At 64.2% G+C, this 16,380-nt stretch overlaps 5 protein-coding genes across 8 annotated transcripts; 4 read left to right on the forward strand and 1 right to left on the reverse strand.

The window, feature by feature from the left end:
* Positions 1-810: 810 nt before the first annotated feature.
* On the forward strand, positions 811-4,384 carry LOC117006271 (alpha-N-acetylglucosaminidase-like; the record flags this gene model as incomplete). Its single annotated transcript, XM_033078647.2, has 6 exons — positions 811-1,124; positions 1,246-1,393; positions 1,480-1,626; positions 1,805-1,890; positions 2,053-2,309; positions 2,522-4,384. Coding segments are annotated over 6 exons (2,169 nt in total), but the record flags the coding sequence as incomplete, so codon positions are not given.
* Positions 4,385-4,750: 366 nt separating this feature from the next.
* LOC117006603 (estradiol 17-beta-dehydrogenase 1-like) lies at positions 4,751-6,470 on the forward strand. The gene is made up of 6 exons (XM_033079133.1): positions 4,751-4,880; positions 5,029-5,190; positions 5,476-5,655; positions 5,731-5,824; positions 5,925-6,108; positions 6,180-6,470. Exons 1-6 carry the CDS (start codon positions 4,751-4,753, stop codon positions 6,348-6,350), a joined length of 921 nt encoding a protein of 306 aa, XP_032935024.1. The 3' UTR covers positions 6,351-6,470.
* A 186-nt stretch (positions 6,471-6,656) lies between these two features.
* On the forward strand, positions 6,657-10,465 carry LOC117006272 (bifunctional coenzyme A synthase-like). The gene is made up of 9 exons (XM_033078648.1): positions 6,657-7,272; positions 7,585-7,799; positions 7,950-8,081; positions 8,286-8,475; positions 8,798-8,862; positions 9,612-9,696; positions 9,821-9,918; positions 10,006-10,152; positions 10,379-10,465. Exons 1-9 carry the CDS (start codon positions 6,657-6,659, stop codon positions 10,436-10,438), a joined length of 1,608 nt encoding a protein of 535 aa, XP_032934539.1. The 3' UTR covers positions 10,439-10,465.
* Positions 10,466-10,467: 2 nt separating this feature from the next.
* LOC117006418 (max-like protein X) lies at positions 10,468-14,347 on the forward strand. 3 transcript variants are annotated; one of them, XM_033078864.2, is made up of 8 exons: positions 10,468-10,554; positions 11,163-11,199; positions 11,332-11,421; positions 11,846-11,952; positions 12,172-12,271; positions 12,524-12,623; positions 12,831-13,032; positions 13,144-14,347. In XM_033078864.2, the coding sequence occupies exons 1-8, from the start codon at positions 10,468-10,470 to the stop codon at positions 13,198-13,200; spliced, it is 780 nt and encodes a 259-aa protein (XP_032934755.1). In that variant the 3' UTR covers positions 13,201-14,347. The 3 variants fall into 3 exon arrangements, with proteins under 3 accessions (XP_032934755.1, XP_032934756.1, XP_032934757.1); XM_033078865.2 differs by lacking the exon at positions 10,468-10,554 and adding an exon at positions 10,795-10,867; XM_033078866.2 differs by lacking the exon at positions 10,468-10,554 and adding an exon at positions 10,921-10,945.
* A 176-nt stretch (positions 14,348-14,523) lies between these two features.
* Positions 14,524-16,314, reverse strand: LOC117006419 (homologous-pairing protein 2 homolog). 2 transcript variants are annotated; one of them, XM_033078868.2, is made up of 8 exons: positions 16,165-16,303; positions 15,979-16,085; positions 15,824-15,913; positions 15,644-15,755; positions 15,402-15,547; positions 15,222-15,275; positions 15,083-15,142; positions 14,524-15,003 (listed from the first exon to the last, which is right to left on the reverse strand). In XM_033078868.2, the coding sequence occupies exons 1-8, from the start codon at positions 16,190-16,192 to the stop codon at positions 14,947-14,949; spliced, it is 654 nt and encodes a 217-aa protein (XP_032934759.1). In that variant the 5' UTR covers positions 16,193-16,303; the 3' UTR covers positions 14,524-14,946. The 2 variants fall into 2 exon arrangements, with proteins under 2 accessions (XP_032934759.1, XP_042635862.1); XM_042779928.1 differs by lacking the exon at positions 14,524-15,003 and having other exon boundaries at positions 15,023-15,142; positions 16,165-16,314.
* Between the last annotated feature and the right edge of the window lie 66 nt (positions 16,315-16,380).

The following is a 16,380-nucleotide window of genomic DNA, read 5'->3' on the forward strand; positions in this document are numbered from 1 at the left end:
GCAATGAGCCTGACAACAGCAGTGCTTCCTGCTGGGTTCTGGGTGTTCCTGGACATACCTGCAGAACACCCCCCCGACCATTTACACTGATTATTTGGTTAAATTCACTTTTCTGTCCTGGAAGTGTCTACGCCCTCCCCCTGCAGCTGAGAGAGACCCGAGCCCGCCCGTTCCCGTTCCCCGGTGCGGTTCGCCCCGGAGGGCGGGGCCGGGGCCGCTCCGGGGGTTCCGGGACGCTGCCCAGCCCCGCGGCACCGGCGCTGCCCGGTCCCGCAGCGCCCCCGGCCGGCCGGAGCGGGGCCCGGTCAGTCCGGGCAGCCCCCGGGCTGATGGATGGGCGGGGCGGCCGCGGCCCGGTTGCCCCGGTGGTGCGGAACTGTCACGGGGGGAAAAACGCGAGACTGGAAATAGCCCGGAGCCCCTGGGGAGGAGTTGCAAAGCCCTGGGGAGGAGTTGCAAACCCGGTCCCTGCTCGGGCACCCGGCGCGGGGCTCAGGGAGCGCCTGTGCCCATCCCGCCCGGAACATGCCTGCTCCAAAGGCTCCAGACCCGCCCGCGAACCCAGCCCCGCTCCGCTCGGTCGGTAACAGGTCAGGCCCGCCCAGCGCCGCGGGGTCGTGAGAGGCGGGGCCGGCGGCGGGCGGGGCGGTACCGGGAGGGGCGGGGCCGGCGGCGGGCGGGGCGGTACCGGGAGGGGCGGGGCCGGCGCAGGGGCAGGGGCAGGCAGCGGCGATGGCGGAACGGCGGGGGCCGGAACCGAGACTGGCGCTGCCGTTTCTGCTGCTGCTGGCGGTGACGGCGGCGCGGGCGGGGGATGCGCGGCAGGAGCAGGCGGTGCGGGCGCTGGCGCGGCGCCTGCTCGGCCCTCGGGCCGCCGCCGTGTCGCTGTCGGTGGACCCGGCGCTGGCGGCTGGCGGCCCTGACACCTACCGGCTGTGGTCGCCTCCCGGCCCCGCCGTGGCCGTCGCCGTAACAGGCTCCAGCGGCGTGGCGGCGGCCGCCGGCCTCTATCGCTACCTGCGGGACTTCTGCGGCTGCCACCTGTCGTGGTCCGGGGCGCAGCTCCGCCTGCCAGACCCGCTGCCGCGGCTGCGGGCCGAGATCCGCGCCGCCGCTCCCGGCAGGTAACGGGGACGCGGGGCTGGGCGCCGCTCACGCCTCGTTAGCGCGGGACAAGGCGCTGTTATGTAACGGGGGGCCCGGGGGGCGCGGGGGGCCCGGGCGCAGCCTCCGCCGCTCCCGCAGGTACCGCTACTACCAGAACGTCTGCGCCCAGAGCTACTCCTTCGCCTGGTGGGACTGGGCGCGCTGGGAGCGGGAGATCGACTGGATGGCGCTGAGCGGCATCAACCTGGCACCGGCTTTCGCGGGGCAGGAGGCGGTGTGGCAGCGGGTAAGCACCGGGACCGCGGGGCGGCGGGGACCGGACCTCTGGAACCGGGAGCCGTGGGAGCAGCTGACCCCCGGCGCCCTGCGCAGGTTTACCGCAACCTGGGGCTGAACCAGTCGGAGATCGACAAGTACTTCACGGGCCCCGCGTTCCTGGCCTGGAACAGGATGGGCAACCTCCGCCGCTGGGCCGGGCCGCTGCCGCCCGCCTGGCACTTCAAGCAGCTCTACCTGCAGGTACCGGGGGCGGCCCCGCCTGCCTGGGGCAAACCCCTGTCACCCCCTGGTGCTCCTGGCCGAGGCTACCCTCACTCAGCCTCGGGGAGCCCCCCACCCCGCCCCGAGCTGCACCCTGCCGCTCGTGGGAATGTGGGGGCTCCTCTCCTTCTGCTCCCTCCCTCCTTCTCTCTCCCAGTACCGGATCGTGGAGCGGATGCGCTCGCTGGGGATGACCACGGTGCTGCCGGCCTTCGCGGGCCACGTCCCGCAGGGGATCCTTCGGTAGGTGCAGTCCCTGCCCCGGGGGCTCAGCCCTGGGCCCTTCCCGGGGTCTCACCTCTGGCAGCACCTCCCACTGCGGCTTTCCAGGGATGCTGCCCTGTCCCCGCAGGCACTGTGGTCCTGCCTTATTCTCCTGATCCCCGTCTCTGCCCTGCGGTGCAGGGTCTTCCCACGCGTGAATGCCACTCGCCTGGGGCACTGGAGCCACTTCGACTGCACCTACTCCTGCATCTACCTGCTGGACCCAGAGGACCCCATGTTCCAGGTCATTGGGACCCTCTTCCTGAAGGAGCTGATCAAGGAGTTTGGCACAGACCATGTCTATAGTGCAGACACCTTCAACGAGATGACCCCCCTCTCCTCTGACCCTGCCTATCTGTCCAGAGTCAGCAGTGCTGTTTTCAAGTCAATGACAGGAGGTGGGTCAGTGTGTGGGGCTGGCCTGGCCGCAGGGGTCCAGGTGGGATAGCAGGGGCTGGGGGAGGTGGCTCTGGGCCCCATGCAAGTGCAGAACCCATTGGTGCCAGACCCACAGAACCCTCTTGAGGGGTGGTTGGTGGCCCCAGGGCCTCATGAGACACCTGTGGGCCCTGCCTGGAGAGGATGTCACTCAGTGCTCTTCTATCCCCAGCTGACCCCAAGGCGCTGTGGCTGATGCAGGGCTGGCTCTTCCAGCACCAGCCTGACTTCTGGCAGCCAGCACAGGTCCGGGCCCTGCTGCATGGAGTGCCCCTTGGCAGGATGATTGTCCTCGACCTCTTTGCTGAGTCCAAGCCCGTCTACCAGTGGACAGAGTCCTTCTATGGGCAGCCCTTCATCTGGTGCATGTTGCACAACTTTGGGGGCAACCACGGCCTCTTTGGCACCGTGGAGGCCATCAACCACGGCCCCTTCGCAGCGCGACACTTCCCCAACTCCACCATGGTGGGCACGGGGCTGGTGCCTGAGGGCATTGAGCAGAACGACATGGTGTACGAGCTGATGAATGAGCTGGGCTGGCGTCAGGAGCCCCTGGACCTGCCCAGCTGGGTGAGCCGCTACGCCGAGCGCCGTTACGGTGCCCCAAACGCCGCCGCAGCCAGCGCCTGGCGCCTGCTCCTCCGCAGTGTGTACAACTGCACCGGCGTCTGTGTCAACCACAACCGCAGCCCCCTGGTGCACCGGCCCTCGCTGCACATGGACACGGAGCTCTGGTACAACACCAGCGACGTGTACGAAGCCTGGCGCCTGCTGCTGAGCGCTGGTGCCGAGCTGGGCTCCAGCCCCACCTTCCTCTACGACCTGGTGGATGTGACACGGCAGGCAGCCCAGCAGCTGGTCAGTGACTACTACCTGAGCATCCACCAGGCCTTCCAGAGCCATGCACTGCCCGAGCTGCTGACGGCCGGTGGAGTGCTGGTGTACGACCTGCTGCCAGAGCTGGACAGCCTCCTGTCCAGCCACAGCCTCTTCCTCCTCGGCCGCTGGCTGGAGAATGCCCGTGCCATGGCCACCAGTGACCAGGAGGCTGAGCAGTATGAGCTGAATGCCCGGAACCAGGTGACGCTCTGGGGGCCCAGCGGGAACATTCTGGACTATGCCAACAAGCAGCTGGGGGGGCTGGTGCTGGACTACTACACTGTGCGCTGGAGCCTCTTCGTCTCTGCACTGGTGGAGAGCCTCAACTCAGGCCGCCCCTTCCACCAGGACCAGTTCAACCAGGCTGTTTTCCAAGTGGAGAGAGGCTTCATCTACAACAAGAAGCGCTACCCAGCTGTGCCAGCTGGGGACACCATGGAGATCTCCAGGAAGCTGTTCCTCAAATACTACCCCAGCGCCCTGCGGCACAGCTTGGCTGGGCCTGCGTGACTTTGGGTTCTCTCTCCAGAGCCTCCCCCAGAGAGGGTGGGCAGAGCCCCTGCACCCTCTCTTATCTGGCCTCCTGGCCTGATGGCTGTGTCCTGGCTGTACTGGAAGGGGGGCACAGAGCCCTGGTGGCCATCAGCCAGCCTGCATCCACCCCTTCCCCTGCATGGGCAGGATGTGCCCCAAGAGGGGCTGGCACATGGACAAGGGGCTGGCAGATGGATGTGGGGGGCAGGCTGTGCCCCAGGGTCCCATTCTGCACCATGCTTTGTGGTCAGCTCTGCCTGGCTGCCCTGAGCCTGTTCCAGGAAAACTGGGCTGCCCCAGTGCCCTCAGCTGGAAGCTTGGTGGGACACTGAAGAGAGACAGGACAAATGTGTCCCTGCTGTGGGGCCTTGGCTGAATAGCAGGGCCAGTGATGGGGGAGAAGCAGACAGGGAGATGGCAGGGGAGCAGAGCAGCGTTGGGCCCCAGTGCCTGTGGGGACTTGGCACTGCATGGCCCTGCCCACATTTGGTGCCTTTTGTATTATAAAAGACTTTGCAGCTTTGGCTGCAGTGTTGCTGGAGCAGAGTTTTTGAGGCCTTTTCCACAGCTGGGGCTTGGGCAGAGCCCAGCTATGGAGCAAATACAGACTCTTTTTCTCCCATGTATGTGTCCAACTCGTTTTCCTAGCACAGGATGGTGTGGGGAACATGGGGGCTGAGGACCACCTCAGCCCTGAGTCTGCATAGCAGGAACAACACCCTGCCAGACGTCCTGGCAGCCAGGATGCCTGGCACAGCAAAGTACAGCTGGGGCAGACCCCTGGGGCTGCTGCTCCCCTTGTGCCCCAGAGCCTCTTCCAGAAGGGAGGTCCTGGCTCAGTGGAGTTTTTATCACAGCACCTGCGTGAGGATCAAGGCACAGGGAGCCCCAGGCATGCGCAGGGAGGTGGGTGGAGGGGCCTTGAGATAAGGCAGCAGACACAACACGGTGGCGTGGGGCGGGGGGACCCCCTTCCCAGCCCTCTTAAATGGCATGGCCCTGCTGGCCAGCACTGCCAGCCATGGAGAGAACCACGGTGCTGATCACAGGCTGCTCCTCAGGCATCGGCCTGGGGCTGGCTGCACGCCTGGCAGCCGACAGCGCTCGCCGGTTCAAAGGTAAAGGGGTCGGTGCTGCTCCAGGGGGTCTCTGGGCTGGGCCAGGCAGTGCCTCACCAAGGAGAGACAGAGCCTGGGGGTGGGCTGGGGTTGGTGCTGGCCACGGAGCTCTGTGGCACTGCTGCCCACAGCCACGCTCTCTCCCCAGTTTATGCCACCATGCGTGACCTGGCCAAGGGTGAGCGGCTGCTGGAGCGCCTGGGGGGCCGCTGCCCTGACACGCTGGAGCTCCTGCAGCTCGATGTCACTGACCCCTGCTCGCTGGCAGCTGCTGCACAGCAAGTGCAGGGACAGCAGCTGGATGTGCTGGGTATGGCTCTTCCTGGTGCACCCCGTGTCCTTGGGGTGGCTGGGGGGACCTCTCAGGGGTCAAAACCCTCCCCAGGACACTGGGAGCAGATTCCAAATCATGGGAGGTGCCGGCAGTGGGACAGGACATGTTTAGGGGGTCAGAGGTGCAGTAGGTGGATTCGGGGGTGCCAAGGGCCCATCAACAGGGACAGGCCCCCCCATTTCTGCCTTCTGGCACTCAGTGGTGTGCGGGGCTACAGTCACTGACTGCCCTGTGCCCAGCTAACAGCACCATGCCTGGCAGTCTGCAATGCAGGGGTGGGACTGATGGGACCGCTGGAGACCTGCTCTGACCAAGCCATGAAAACTCTCTTCGATGTGAATCTCTTCGGGGCTGTCCGCACCATCCAGGCATTCCTGCCTGCCATGAAGAGCCGCAGGGCCGGGCGGATCATTGTCTCCAGCAGCATTGGGGGGGTGCAAGGTGGGACCCCCGCACCCTGTGGCACAGGGAGCCGTGGGGAAGAGCTCTGGTGCTCAGGGTGCGGCTCTGCTCCAGGGCTGCCTTTCAATGCTGTGTACTGCGCCAGCAAGTTTGCAGTGGAGGGGCTGTGCGAGAGTCTGGCCATCGTCCTGCGACCCTTCAACATCCAGTGAGTGCTGGTGATGCCACGGGGGCTGGATCGTGCCCACCGGGATGGGGGGAATGCCAGGGCGGGGGTTCGGTGGCAGCTCATGAGCTCCCTCCCGCAGCCTGACGCTGGTGCAGTGCGGGCCCGTCCACACCAGCTTCCAGGCCAACCTGCAGCGCCCCGACCCTGAGGGCAGCGAGATGCGGGGCCTGGACGCCGAGACACAGGGGCTGTACCGCCGGTACCTGGGGCACTGTCAGAGCATCTTCCGCGACGCGGCCCAGGAGGTGGAGGAGGTCCTGCCGGTCAGTCACCGCGGGGCGGGGGTGGCGGTGGGGCCGTGCCGGAGAGGGCTCTGACCCGTCTGCGCTGCCAGGTATTCCTGGACGCCATCGGCAGCCCCTGCCCGCCCCTTCGCTGCGCCAGCACCCAGCTCCTGGCCCCGCTCTGGCGCCTGCGGCTGAGCAGCCCCGACGGCTCCGCGTACGTCCGCGCCATGCACGACTTCGTGTTCGGCGGCAGCGAGGCCGGCGGGGACCAGCCCTGAGCGGAGCCACCGCAACACCGGCACCGCTGCCAGGAGACCCCCCAGCCCGGACCGGGCTCGGTCGCGTGCTCGGTGCCGCCGTGTCCCCAATAAAGCTCTTTGCAGCCGCACGGCTCCTGCTCCGTCCCCGTTCCCCCGCGGTCCCCGTGCTCGTTCCGCCCTGCACTGGGGCCGGTCCTGCCGATCTCCTCCCCCCGCGGGCGGAGCCGGGCCCGCCTCCCGCCCGCGGCGGGGCTGCCCGGGAGGCGGTGCTGTTCCGGTGCCGTTCCCGTCGCCGTTCCGGTCGGCGGCGCTTCCGGCGGGGCAATGCCGCCCTTCGCCTCGGGGCTGCTGGTGCTGACGGCGCCGCTGTCCGCGCTGCCCCGGCGGGCGGCGGGGCTGGTGGCGGCGGCGGCGGGGCTGGTGGCGGGGCCGCTGTACGTGCATCTGCAGCCGGGGCTGCGGCTGGGCGGCCCCGCCGCCGGTCCCGCCGTGCCGCCCGCGGGCCCCGCGCTGCTGCGGGCTCTGGCCGCGCTGTACACGGCGACGGCGGCGCGGCGGGGGCTGGACCTGCGCGTCCTGCTCGGCCCCGGCCGCCGCCTGGCACGGCAGCCCCGCGTCCTGCTGGCGGCCGCCGCCGAGGCGCCGGGGCCGCCGGAGCCGGTGCAGCTCGGGCTGCAGCGCCTGGCCGCCGCCGTGTACGGCTGCCCGCCCAGCCTGCCCGCGCTGCTGCTGGGCGAGGACACCGCGGGGGACGCCAGGGGCGACCCCGAGGGGGAACCCGAGCAGGATCCTGACGCGGCCCTCCCCGAATTCTCGGACGTGGCGGTTGGCGGCACCTTCGACCGGCTGCACGGTGCCCACCGGCTGTTGCTCAGCGCCTGCTGCCTCCTGGCCCGGCGGCGGCTCCTGGCCGGGGTGGCCGACGGAGACCTGCTCCGCCGTGAGTCCGGGGCGGCCGTGGCACTGCGCGGGGACGAGCCCGGTGCTGCCCGGTGCAGGGCTGTGGTCTGGGGGCCCAGTAACAAGTGAAGTCGTGGCAGCCACCCACCCAAGGTGGTGCCATCCGGGCAGAGCGTCAGTGGGGATCCCGTGGGGACCTGGTGTCCTGCCCATAACCGGCAAGGTGTACAGGTGCAGCGAGGGCAAGGGGAGGGGGAGGCAGAGTTCAAAGTCCCAGACGGGTGTTTTCTCCCATCTCTCGGTCTTGCTTTTCCATCACTCTTGTGTTTCTCCGCCCTCCTGGCACCGGCAGACAAGGTCCTGCCGGAGCTGATCGAGCCATACGAGCTGCGGGCGGCAAAGCTGCGCGAGTTCTTGGAGGATGTGAAGCCCTCACTGTGCTATGACATCGTGCCTCTGGCCGACCCCTTCGGCCCCTCAATCACAGACCCCGACCTGCAGTGCCTGGTGGTCAGCGAGGAGACCCTCCGGGGAGGGGAGGCTGTGAACAGGAAGAGACTTGAAAACGTAATTCCCACACTGGAGCCAGTTGGGCTACCCCTGCCTGCCCTCCTACCCTGCCTGATACTGCCTAGGGGGAAATTTTGTCTTGATTTCCCCTTCCCTCTGCTGCATTCTCATGGCTGACGGCCCTTGGTGGCACCCTTCTCTCATCAGGGGCTCCATGAGCTGGCTCTCCATGAAATCCGATTGATGAAGGACCCTGTCCGCAGTCAGAATGAGGAGGAGAAGATCAGCTCCTCCAGCCTCCGGCAGAGGCTGCTGGGGACACTGCTGCAGCCCCCACGGGTGAGGGGGGCCTGCAGAGCCACAGCTGCAGTGGGAGTGTCCGGGAGGAGGGGTGGGAGTTTCGGGAGTCAAAGAGTTTGGAAATGCTGCTGCTGCTCTGCAGGCCAGAGCCTTTCATGGCTATCTCCAGGCTGGGGTGTCAGGATCCGTCTCCAGCAAAGCCCAGTTCTCCATCTGCTGCCACGGCTTTCCTCTTTCCCTTAGCAAAACCCAGCTCTGCCGCTGCGCCCGTACGTGATTGGCCTGACTGGGGGAACTGGGAGCGGGAAAACCTCCATCGCCAAACTCCTGGGGCACCTGGGCGCGTTTGTCATTGACGCTGACAAGCTGGGCCATGCCGTCTATGTCCCTGGTGGCGCAGCCTACGAGCCAGTGGTGGCGGCCTTTGGGGCAGGTAGAGTCACTGGAGGCTGCAGGGAGGAGGAAGGGGAGGGAGGGGTGTCCCAGCATCCCAGAGAGCCCTGCCCTGTGCCCCCCTGCCCCTCATGCGTTTCGGGCTCCCTGGGTGTTGTGTGTCCCATGTCGGAGCTGCTGGTGGGGAATGATGAACCAGGCTACTGTTTGCCTGGAAAAATTTCTTCCCTGTCCTTTTCAGGAATCAGGTGAAGAGCTGCCAGGTTAGGTGTTACAGCCCTTTCCTGGCCCTTTCCCCAACCCAGGCTTGCCACAGGAATGGGAGCTGTCCCTCCCAAACCTGTTGTGCTTCTGCCTTGCAGAGATCCTGAACAAAGATGGAACGATTAACAGGAAAGTCCTTGGGGCAAAAGTGTTTGGAAACCAGGTAAAGGCAGGTTTATTGTAAATACTTAATGCTGTGAGTGGGTCTTGTGCCAGGGAAATTTTACTTTTTAGCCCTTTGAAATGATGACACCTTCCTGGCTGTATTTTCTGACAGTGGCACGGGGACAGAGTGGGACAGATTGCATCTCTGCAGCTGAGTCAGAAGCTGTGCTGTATCCACTGCTCTTGCCCTGCAGCTGCTGCTGCCTTCCTGTTCCCATCCCTGTCCCTGTTGCCATCCCCATTTCCTCTATACCATGCTTTTCCTTCACCCAGCTCAGAGCAACAGACCTGACAAACACAGCCAGTGGTCTGTGTCCCTTGTACCCAGGGAGACTCACTGGCACCTGGTCTTTACAGGTGCTTAGCCTGTTGCTCTGCTGCTGCCTCAGGCTAAGGTGGAGGCAGCTTAAGAGGTTTACTGGATGGACAGGTCTTTTGTGGGACCTGCTGCACAGGAAGCCTGCTGTGCTGTGGAACAAAGCACCTGTCACAGCAGAGACTGAGATCTCTGCTAATAGCAGGGCCCTCATGGCAGGACAAGGAAAATAACAGGAAAAAGCACCCTGACCCTGGCAGCCTCTGGTCAGTGTGAAAGCTTTCCTTTCTGGGGCTGGACCCACCTCCCCAGCTTCAGTGGGTCCTTCCTGGGTGTCCCCTGACTGCTTACACCCCCACTCTCCTGCTTGGGTACACAGGGCTTCTGAGTGCACGGGACTGAATCTCAAATGCCACTGTGGTCCTTTCTAGGAGCGGCTGAAGAGCCTGACAGACATTGTGTGGCCCGAAATAGCCCAGATGGCAAAGGAGAGAGTCAGGGAGGCTGATGCTCAAGGTAAGGGCGTGGCTGTGTGGTGGCCTCAGCTCAGCAGAGAAGTGTCTGCACTGCAGGAAGGTGGGACTGAACCCAGGCTGCTGCCATCCATGGCTGGGTACCGAGGAATGCCCTTGTTCTTTAGGGAAGGCCGTGTGCGTGCTGGACGCTGCTGTGCTGCTGGAGGCCGGCTGGCAGGACATGGTCCACGAGGTGTGGACAGCCATCATCCCGGAGGAGGAGGTGGGCAATGCCCTGGGCCCCTCATCTGCTGCTGGTGCTGATCCTCAGCCTTCCCCCCAGCTCCTGATTGTCCCGTGTCCCTGCCAGGCTGTGAGGCGCATTGTGGCCAGGGATGGGCTGACCGAGGAGGCTGCTCGCCGCCGGCTGCAGAGCCAGATGACCAACAGGCAGCGGGTAGAGCAGTCACAGGTGGTGCTCTGCACCCTCTGGGAGCCGGACGTCACCCGCCAGCAGGTGAGCCTGGGGCTGCTGGGTGTTCTGGGTGATTGTGACAGGAACTGAAGGGCTCAGTGCTGTGCTCGGGCTGTGCCTGGTGTGCTGTTCACCATCGAGATTGCCACAAAGGGGTGGATTTGGGGATGTAAATTCAACCAGGAAGGCAGCGGTGTGAGCCTGTTGTGTGAGGCTCCTGCCCTGAGCCGTGGGCTCTGAGGTGTGGCCCCGGACGGTTCTCCGGCAGGTGCAGAAGGCCTGGGACCTGCTGCAGCAGCGCCTGAGCCCGTCAAGCACGGCCCCGTGAAGATCCGTGTCCTGCCACCACTGCCCACGATGAGCCGGCGGACGGAGCGGCGTCGGACCGAGACCACCGGCCCCGCCCGGCTCCGACGAGGGTCCGGGGCGTCCTGCGGTCCCCCGGTGAGGGGGAACCCTGCAGGCTGAGCCCCGCTGGGTGCCAGTAAAGAGGCTGCTCCTGCAGTGCGTGTCCTTGCGCCGGTGCCCGTCCCCGCTCCCGTGCTGGCCCCGGGGCTCGGTGTGGGACTCCGGTGCCCGGAGGGATCCCCGGCCTGGGCGATGTCGCGCCCGTGACGTCACGCGCGTGGGGACGCTCCGGGAGCGGGCGCCCCCTGGCGGCCGGCGTTCCCCGGCGGGCGCGCGGCGGTCACATGACCGCGCGGGGGGAAAGATGGCGGAGCCGCCGGGCGCCGCGGCCGAGGACGCGTGGGGGAAGGTGGGGCCGGGATCGGGTCGGGCCGGGCCGCCGGGTGCCGCGGGGGCGACGGGACGGGGCTCATGGCGGCCGGGCAGGGTGAGCGCCGGGCTGGGGGTATGAGGGCGGGGAGCGCGCACGGATTAGTGCCGGGGCGAGGGGCGGTGGCCAGAGGCCGTAGCGGAGCTGCCGCTCGGGGGTGGCGGGTGCTCCTCGGGCCGACCGAACCCCTGGGGGCGGGGGGCTCCGGGGTGCGGGCCGCGGTCGCCGCCCCAGCCCCGCTGACGTGTCTCCTCCCCCCGCCCGCCCCGCGCAGGTGGACGCGGCCTACGGCGACAATGGCCTGGACTCTGGTAGGTGCCCGGACTGCGCCCGGCCCTGCCACCCCTGCTCGTGGGTGGCAGCGGCTGCCCGGGGACGCCCCTCACGTCCCTGCCTGGTCACACCCCGCGTTGGGCACTGACCCCGCGACACTCTTCTTCCAGCACTCTTCATGGAAAATGCCCGGAAAAGCAGCATAGTGTCCCGGGCCAACAGCATCGGCTCCACCAGTGCCTCTTCTGTCCCCAACACAGGTGGGGTTTTTCCTCCGTGACCGCGTTTCTGCTCGCTGGGGAATCCGGCACGTGCCGGGCTCCAGGTGTGCCCTGCACCGAGAGGGTGAGCGTGGCTGGGCAGGATTCCTGTCCGGAGGAGAAAGAGGAGGAGGAAGGTAGTGGGAGCAGCATCAGGGTTCTGTGATTTCCAGCAGGGTTTGGAGTCAAGAATCACTCTGGTTTTGCCACCTTCCCAAGGGAGATACTGGTATCTGCCTCCTGCCCAGCTCCCTGAGGAGAGGGAAACGGTTGCCAGGGCTGCTTGGAAGGTTTTTTTTGGCTCAGCCTGCTGAATGGGACAGGGGCTATGCTGGGCCTGGCTGCAGCTGTAGTAGTCCCTTGAGCTGTCCTGTGCCCCTCCTCGTGCCTCTGTCTCCCCACCCAAGCCACACTGTCCCCACAGATGATGAGGACAGTGACTACCAACAGGAGTCCTACAAGGAGTCGTACAAGGACAAGCGCCGCCGGGCACACACCCAGGCTGAGCAGAAGCGCCGAGATGCCATCAAGGTGAGGCAAGAGACAGCAGACAGTGCTGGAGCACTGTTGGCAGCCTGCTCCAGCACCCTGCTCTTCCAGCACTTCTCTGCTTTGCTGCTGGATCTGCCCTCCCTGCACATATGTGTGTGCTCAGAGCTGCCCTGGCTCTGATGGGCTGTGCTGTGGGAGCTGGGTGTGGACCTGGCCTCACAGGATGAGCCCCCACTCTGTGGCTCTACTTCCCTGCAGAAAGGCTACAATGACTTGCAGGCCATCGTTCCCACCTGTGAGCAGCAGGATTTCTCCATCAGCTCACAGAAGCTGAGCAAGGCCATTGTGCTCCAGAAAAGTGAGTCCCAAGGGCGGAGGGAAGGAGGTGTTATCAACCCCCAAAGCTCCACCCTACAAGTGTGCAGGGCAAAGTTCAGCACCTTAGAACCTTCTGGTGTGATGAGACTCAGGGGAACTTGGGTGTTGCTCACCTGCACTCACCTTCCCCAGGGGAACTAGGTCAGTGGGAGCTGATGATGCCCTGGCTCAGGCACCTCCCACAGGGATCTCTGTGTGCTCCCAAATCCTCACTCTGTGTTTTTATGCTCAGCTATTGACTACATCCAGTTCCTGCACAAGGAAAAGAAAAAGCAGGAGGAGGAAGTTTCTACCCTCAGGAAAGATGTGATGGCCTTGAAGATCATGAAAGTGTAAGGAAGAGCTGTTGGGGTCATGTCCTGTACTTTGTGTTGTTCCTTTACATCATTGCAGGGTGCTGCAGTGGTTCTCCATCTGGGGACAGGCCTGGAGCTTGGAACCAGGAGCAGGAGCTGGGTGTGGGAATTCAGAGCTGGGAGTGGCAGCTCAGAGTCGCGTGTGGCCTCACTGCTGACCTTGGTGTGCTGTGCTTGTTTCAGGAACTATGAGCAGATTGTGAAAGCTCATCAGGACAACCCAAACGAGGGGAAGAACCAGATCTCTGATGAGGTGAAGTTCAACGTTTTCCAAGGCATCATGGACTCCCTGTTCCAGTCTTTCAATGCCTCAATCTCTGTAACGAGTTTTCAGGAGCTCTCGGCGTGTGTCTTCAGCTGGATTGAGGAGCACTGCAAGCCCCAGGTGAATGCAGGGCTGCAGAGGGGCTGGTGCCATGGCTGAGGGAGCAGAGACAGTGGCACAGAACAGCTGTCCCTCCACAGCCCAACTGACCATGTCCTCTCTCTGTCACAGACGCTGCGGGACATTGTCATCGGGGTCCTGCACAAGGTGAAGAGCCAGCTCTACTGAGCATCCCGCGCCACTTCTGTGCCCATGAGGACAGGGCACTTCTGCCCAGAGGCCTGGGTGCCACACCCTGGGCCCTCTCCCTTGTGGCTGTTTTTAAGGTTCTCTGAATTATTTATTGTATTCCTTCTGAAGCCCAGCAGTGGCTGTGCAAACACTGCTGCTCCACTCAGTGCCACCAAATCTTTATAGGTATGGGGCAGGAGGGGAAGGAAGGGTGGAGGGGAGCAGAAGGTGGGAAGCAGAGTCTCTGGCTCAGGCAGTGCCATGGGGTTGCCTGTGCCACTGACTCTCCTTGCAGAGCTGATCCCAGAGCAGCTCCATTCTGTGCCCTCAGCCCTGTGACAGCCCTGCTATCCCCAGGGTGGGGAATGTGACAAATGCACACTAAAAATGATGGATTTCTGGTATAGCAGTAGAAATTGCTTTTCCCCAACCCACTGGGTTGTGCCCTGCCCCTCTGAAGCAGCTGTGTTGAGTCATCTGTTGTGTTTTGGAGGAGCCTGGCAGTGCTGGCAGCAGGATGAGTCTATCAAGAGCTGGGAGCTGTGGCCCTGGCAGCACATGAACCTGAAGTGCTGCTGCAGCCATGAGTCCCTGGGAAGGAACACAGAAGTTCCTGCAAGTGCTGGAACACCTCTCCTTTTCAGAAACAGGCTGTACTCTACAGGAGTGTTCTGCAGCTGTAGCACAGTTTGGCCACATGCAATTGGTGCTCCTCCTTAGAACTTTTATACACACACATACATGACCAGCCTCAATTTGATTCTTATTATTGTAAATTTTGAAATGGTCCCAAAGTGCTGCCTGTGCCAGATGTAAAAGCAGCTGCTATCAAGGACATGTTTTTGACCCTGTACCATGCCCAGTTTGGGTCATAGCTCTGCCTGGGTGAGGGTTGGTCACTGTCCAGAGTGATGGGACCAGGGTGCTGCCAGCAGCAGGGTTTGCTCTCTGTAACCATGTTTGTGCTCCTGCTCCAGGGGCACATCCAGGGAATGTTGATTTCAGGCAGTTTTTCCAGCACTGAGGAGGGAGTGCTGCCTCCTGCCTTGGGAAGAGGACGTGGAATTTTACAGACCTCACACGTGAAAGTGATGTATTTTTCTATTGTGAAAAGTAATTAAATAAATTTTGCTGAATGTTTTAACGATTTTTCTGATACCGAGTTCTTGGAGCTGTGCCCTAGAGCTGGTGGTTTCCAGCAGCCCATTCCAGCCTCTGTGGCTCAGGTTACCCTCTCCTGGCTCCTGCCCTCCCCACTCCTCACTCCAGGCCTAAATCCTGCCCTGACAAAGAGGAAAAGAACACTCAGGGATGTACAGCTGAACCAAAATCCTGGTGTTTAATGGATCATATTCTCATGTGACCACTCAGGCACAGAGCAGAAGCAGCTAGAACACAGACAGAGCTCTGCAGCCCAGACAGTCCCTTGCTTCCTTTCCTTACCAGAACACCAGGGACAGAGCACCAGTGCCCCCACAAGTCCCCTCAGCTACATCAGACCGCAGCCAGGCACCTCCGTGCACTAGGGGCAGGAAAAAACGACATTCCACTGCAAGAAGAGGGCCAGTGCCAAGTGACTCTCACCCACCACCCTTCCAACTGCAAAACACTTTAAAACAACAACAAATAAATACACAGGACAAACCCCAGTCCTGCAAAAAGAGAAAAAGGACAACCCAACAGCAGAGTTTCAGAGGCAGCTCCACAGCAGCTTATCCCCAGAACAAAGGCTCCCCCAGCACCTCACGTCGCTGGCAGCACAACACCGTGGTCCTCATCCGTCTCTATCCCAACCTCCTCCTGCATGGCACCAAGCAGATCAGAAAAGGCTCAGGGTCCGGCTCAGCAGCCATGGGCACTGCCCAGCCTTAGTACTTACAAAGAATTCCTTCTTGCTCTTGGGATACCCCTCCAGGATGGCATCTAGCAGGTCAGAGGCCTGGCGAGACAGGGCAGTGAGGGCTGTGGGCAGCAGTCCCAGCGGGGCTGTCACTGCCCACCCGCTCCGTGGCTGGTACCATGCGCTTCCTCCGGCGCCACTCCCGGCTGTACAGCTGCTGCTCCCGGCACACCTGCAACAGCACCGGCTCAGAGCCCAGAGCAGGGCTGCCAGGAGCCCCCAGCAAGCAATGCCTGTAAGGGAAGTGCTGGATCTTGGACCCAGACTGGCCCGGGGTTCAGACACAGCAGCTGTTCACCTTCTCTTTTTCCTCTGGCGTCACATGGTTGGTAGCAGACTTAATCCTCTCCAGTTTCTCCGTGTAACTGGCACAGTCCTTCGTCAGTGCCTCGATCTCGCTGGCGATCTCAGGAGTTGTCATGGAGCCGTTCAAGTCCTTCAGCTCTGGGAAGGTGGCAGCGATCACCGACAGGGCTGTCACCCGGCCCCAGGGCACAGCTGCCCGCGGCGGCTCGGGGCTGCCCGGCCGGGCACACTCACCCGCCTCCATCTGCCGGCAGCTCTGCTGCAGCGCCTGCAGCTGGGCGGTGCGCGCCGCGATTTCGCCGTCCAGCCCGCGGAGCTCCGCATCGCTGGCAGCCGGGAGCTGCTCCTGCGGGGAGCGGCGGGTCAGGGCTGAGGGGCCAGCGGGGCCAGCGGGTGGCGGCGGCCGGGGCTCACCTGGTCAGCGAAGTAGATCTTCTGCTTCCCGTAGACCTTCTCGCGTATGCGGCCCTGCTGCGCCAGCTGCTCCAGCGCCTTCACCACGGCCTGCGGGACGCGGCGTCAGCCAGGCCCGGGCCCGCCCCGCCCCAGCCCGGCCCTGCCCTGCTCACCGTCTTGCCCAGCCCGTGCTCCCGCTGCAGGTTCCCGAAGGCATCCTGGGCGCTGTACGGGCGGTTCTGCTCCCGCAGGTACCGCAGCAGCACAGCGGCGGCGCCTCCTGCGGGACCAGCTCCGGTCACCGCGGCCTCCCGGGACCGCAGAGGCCGCCCGGAGCTCCCCGGTGCTCCCGCACTCACCGCCCGCGGCCTCGCGCCCCTTGCTCATCCCGCGGCTCGGCGCTCCCAGCCCCGCTCCGTTCCCGTTTGGCGCCGTTCACGCACTTCCGGCGCGCCGCCCGCTCCCCGCCAATCGCGGCGGGGCGGAGGCACACCGGGATTGGCGGGGGAATGTGAGCCGCCGGTACCGGCCCGCCCCCCCGGGAACGGGGCCCGCGCACAGCCCGGGGTGGCGGA

This window comes from Catharus ustulatus, chromosome 23 (genome assembly GCF_009819885.2).
Source record: "Catharus ustulatus isolate bCatUst1 chromosome 23, bCatUst1.pri.v2, whole genome shotgun sequence".
Classification (NCBI taxonomy): Eukaryota; Metazoa; Chordata; class Aves; order Passeriformes; family Turdidae; genus Catharus; species Catharus ustulatus.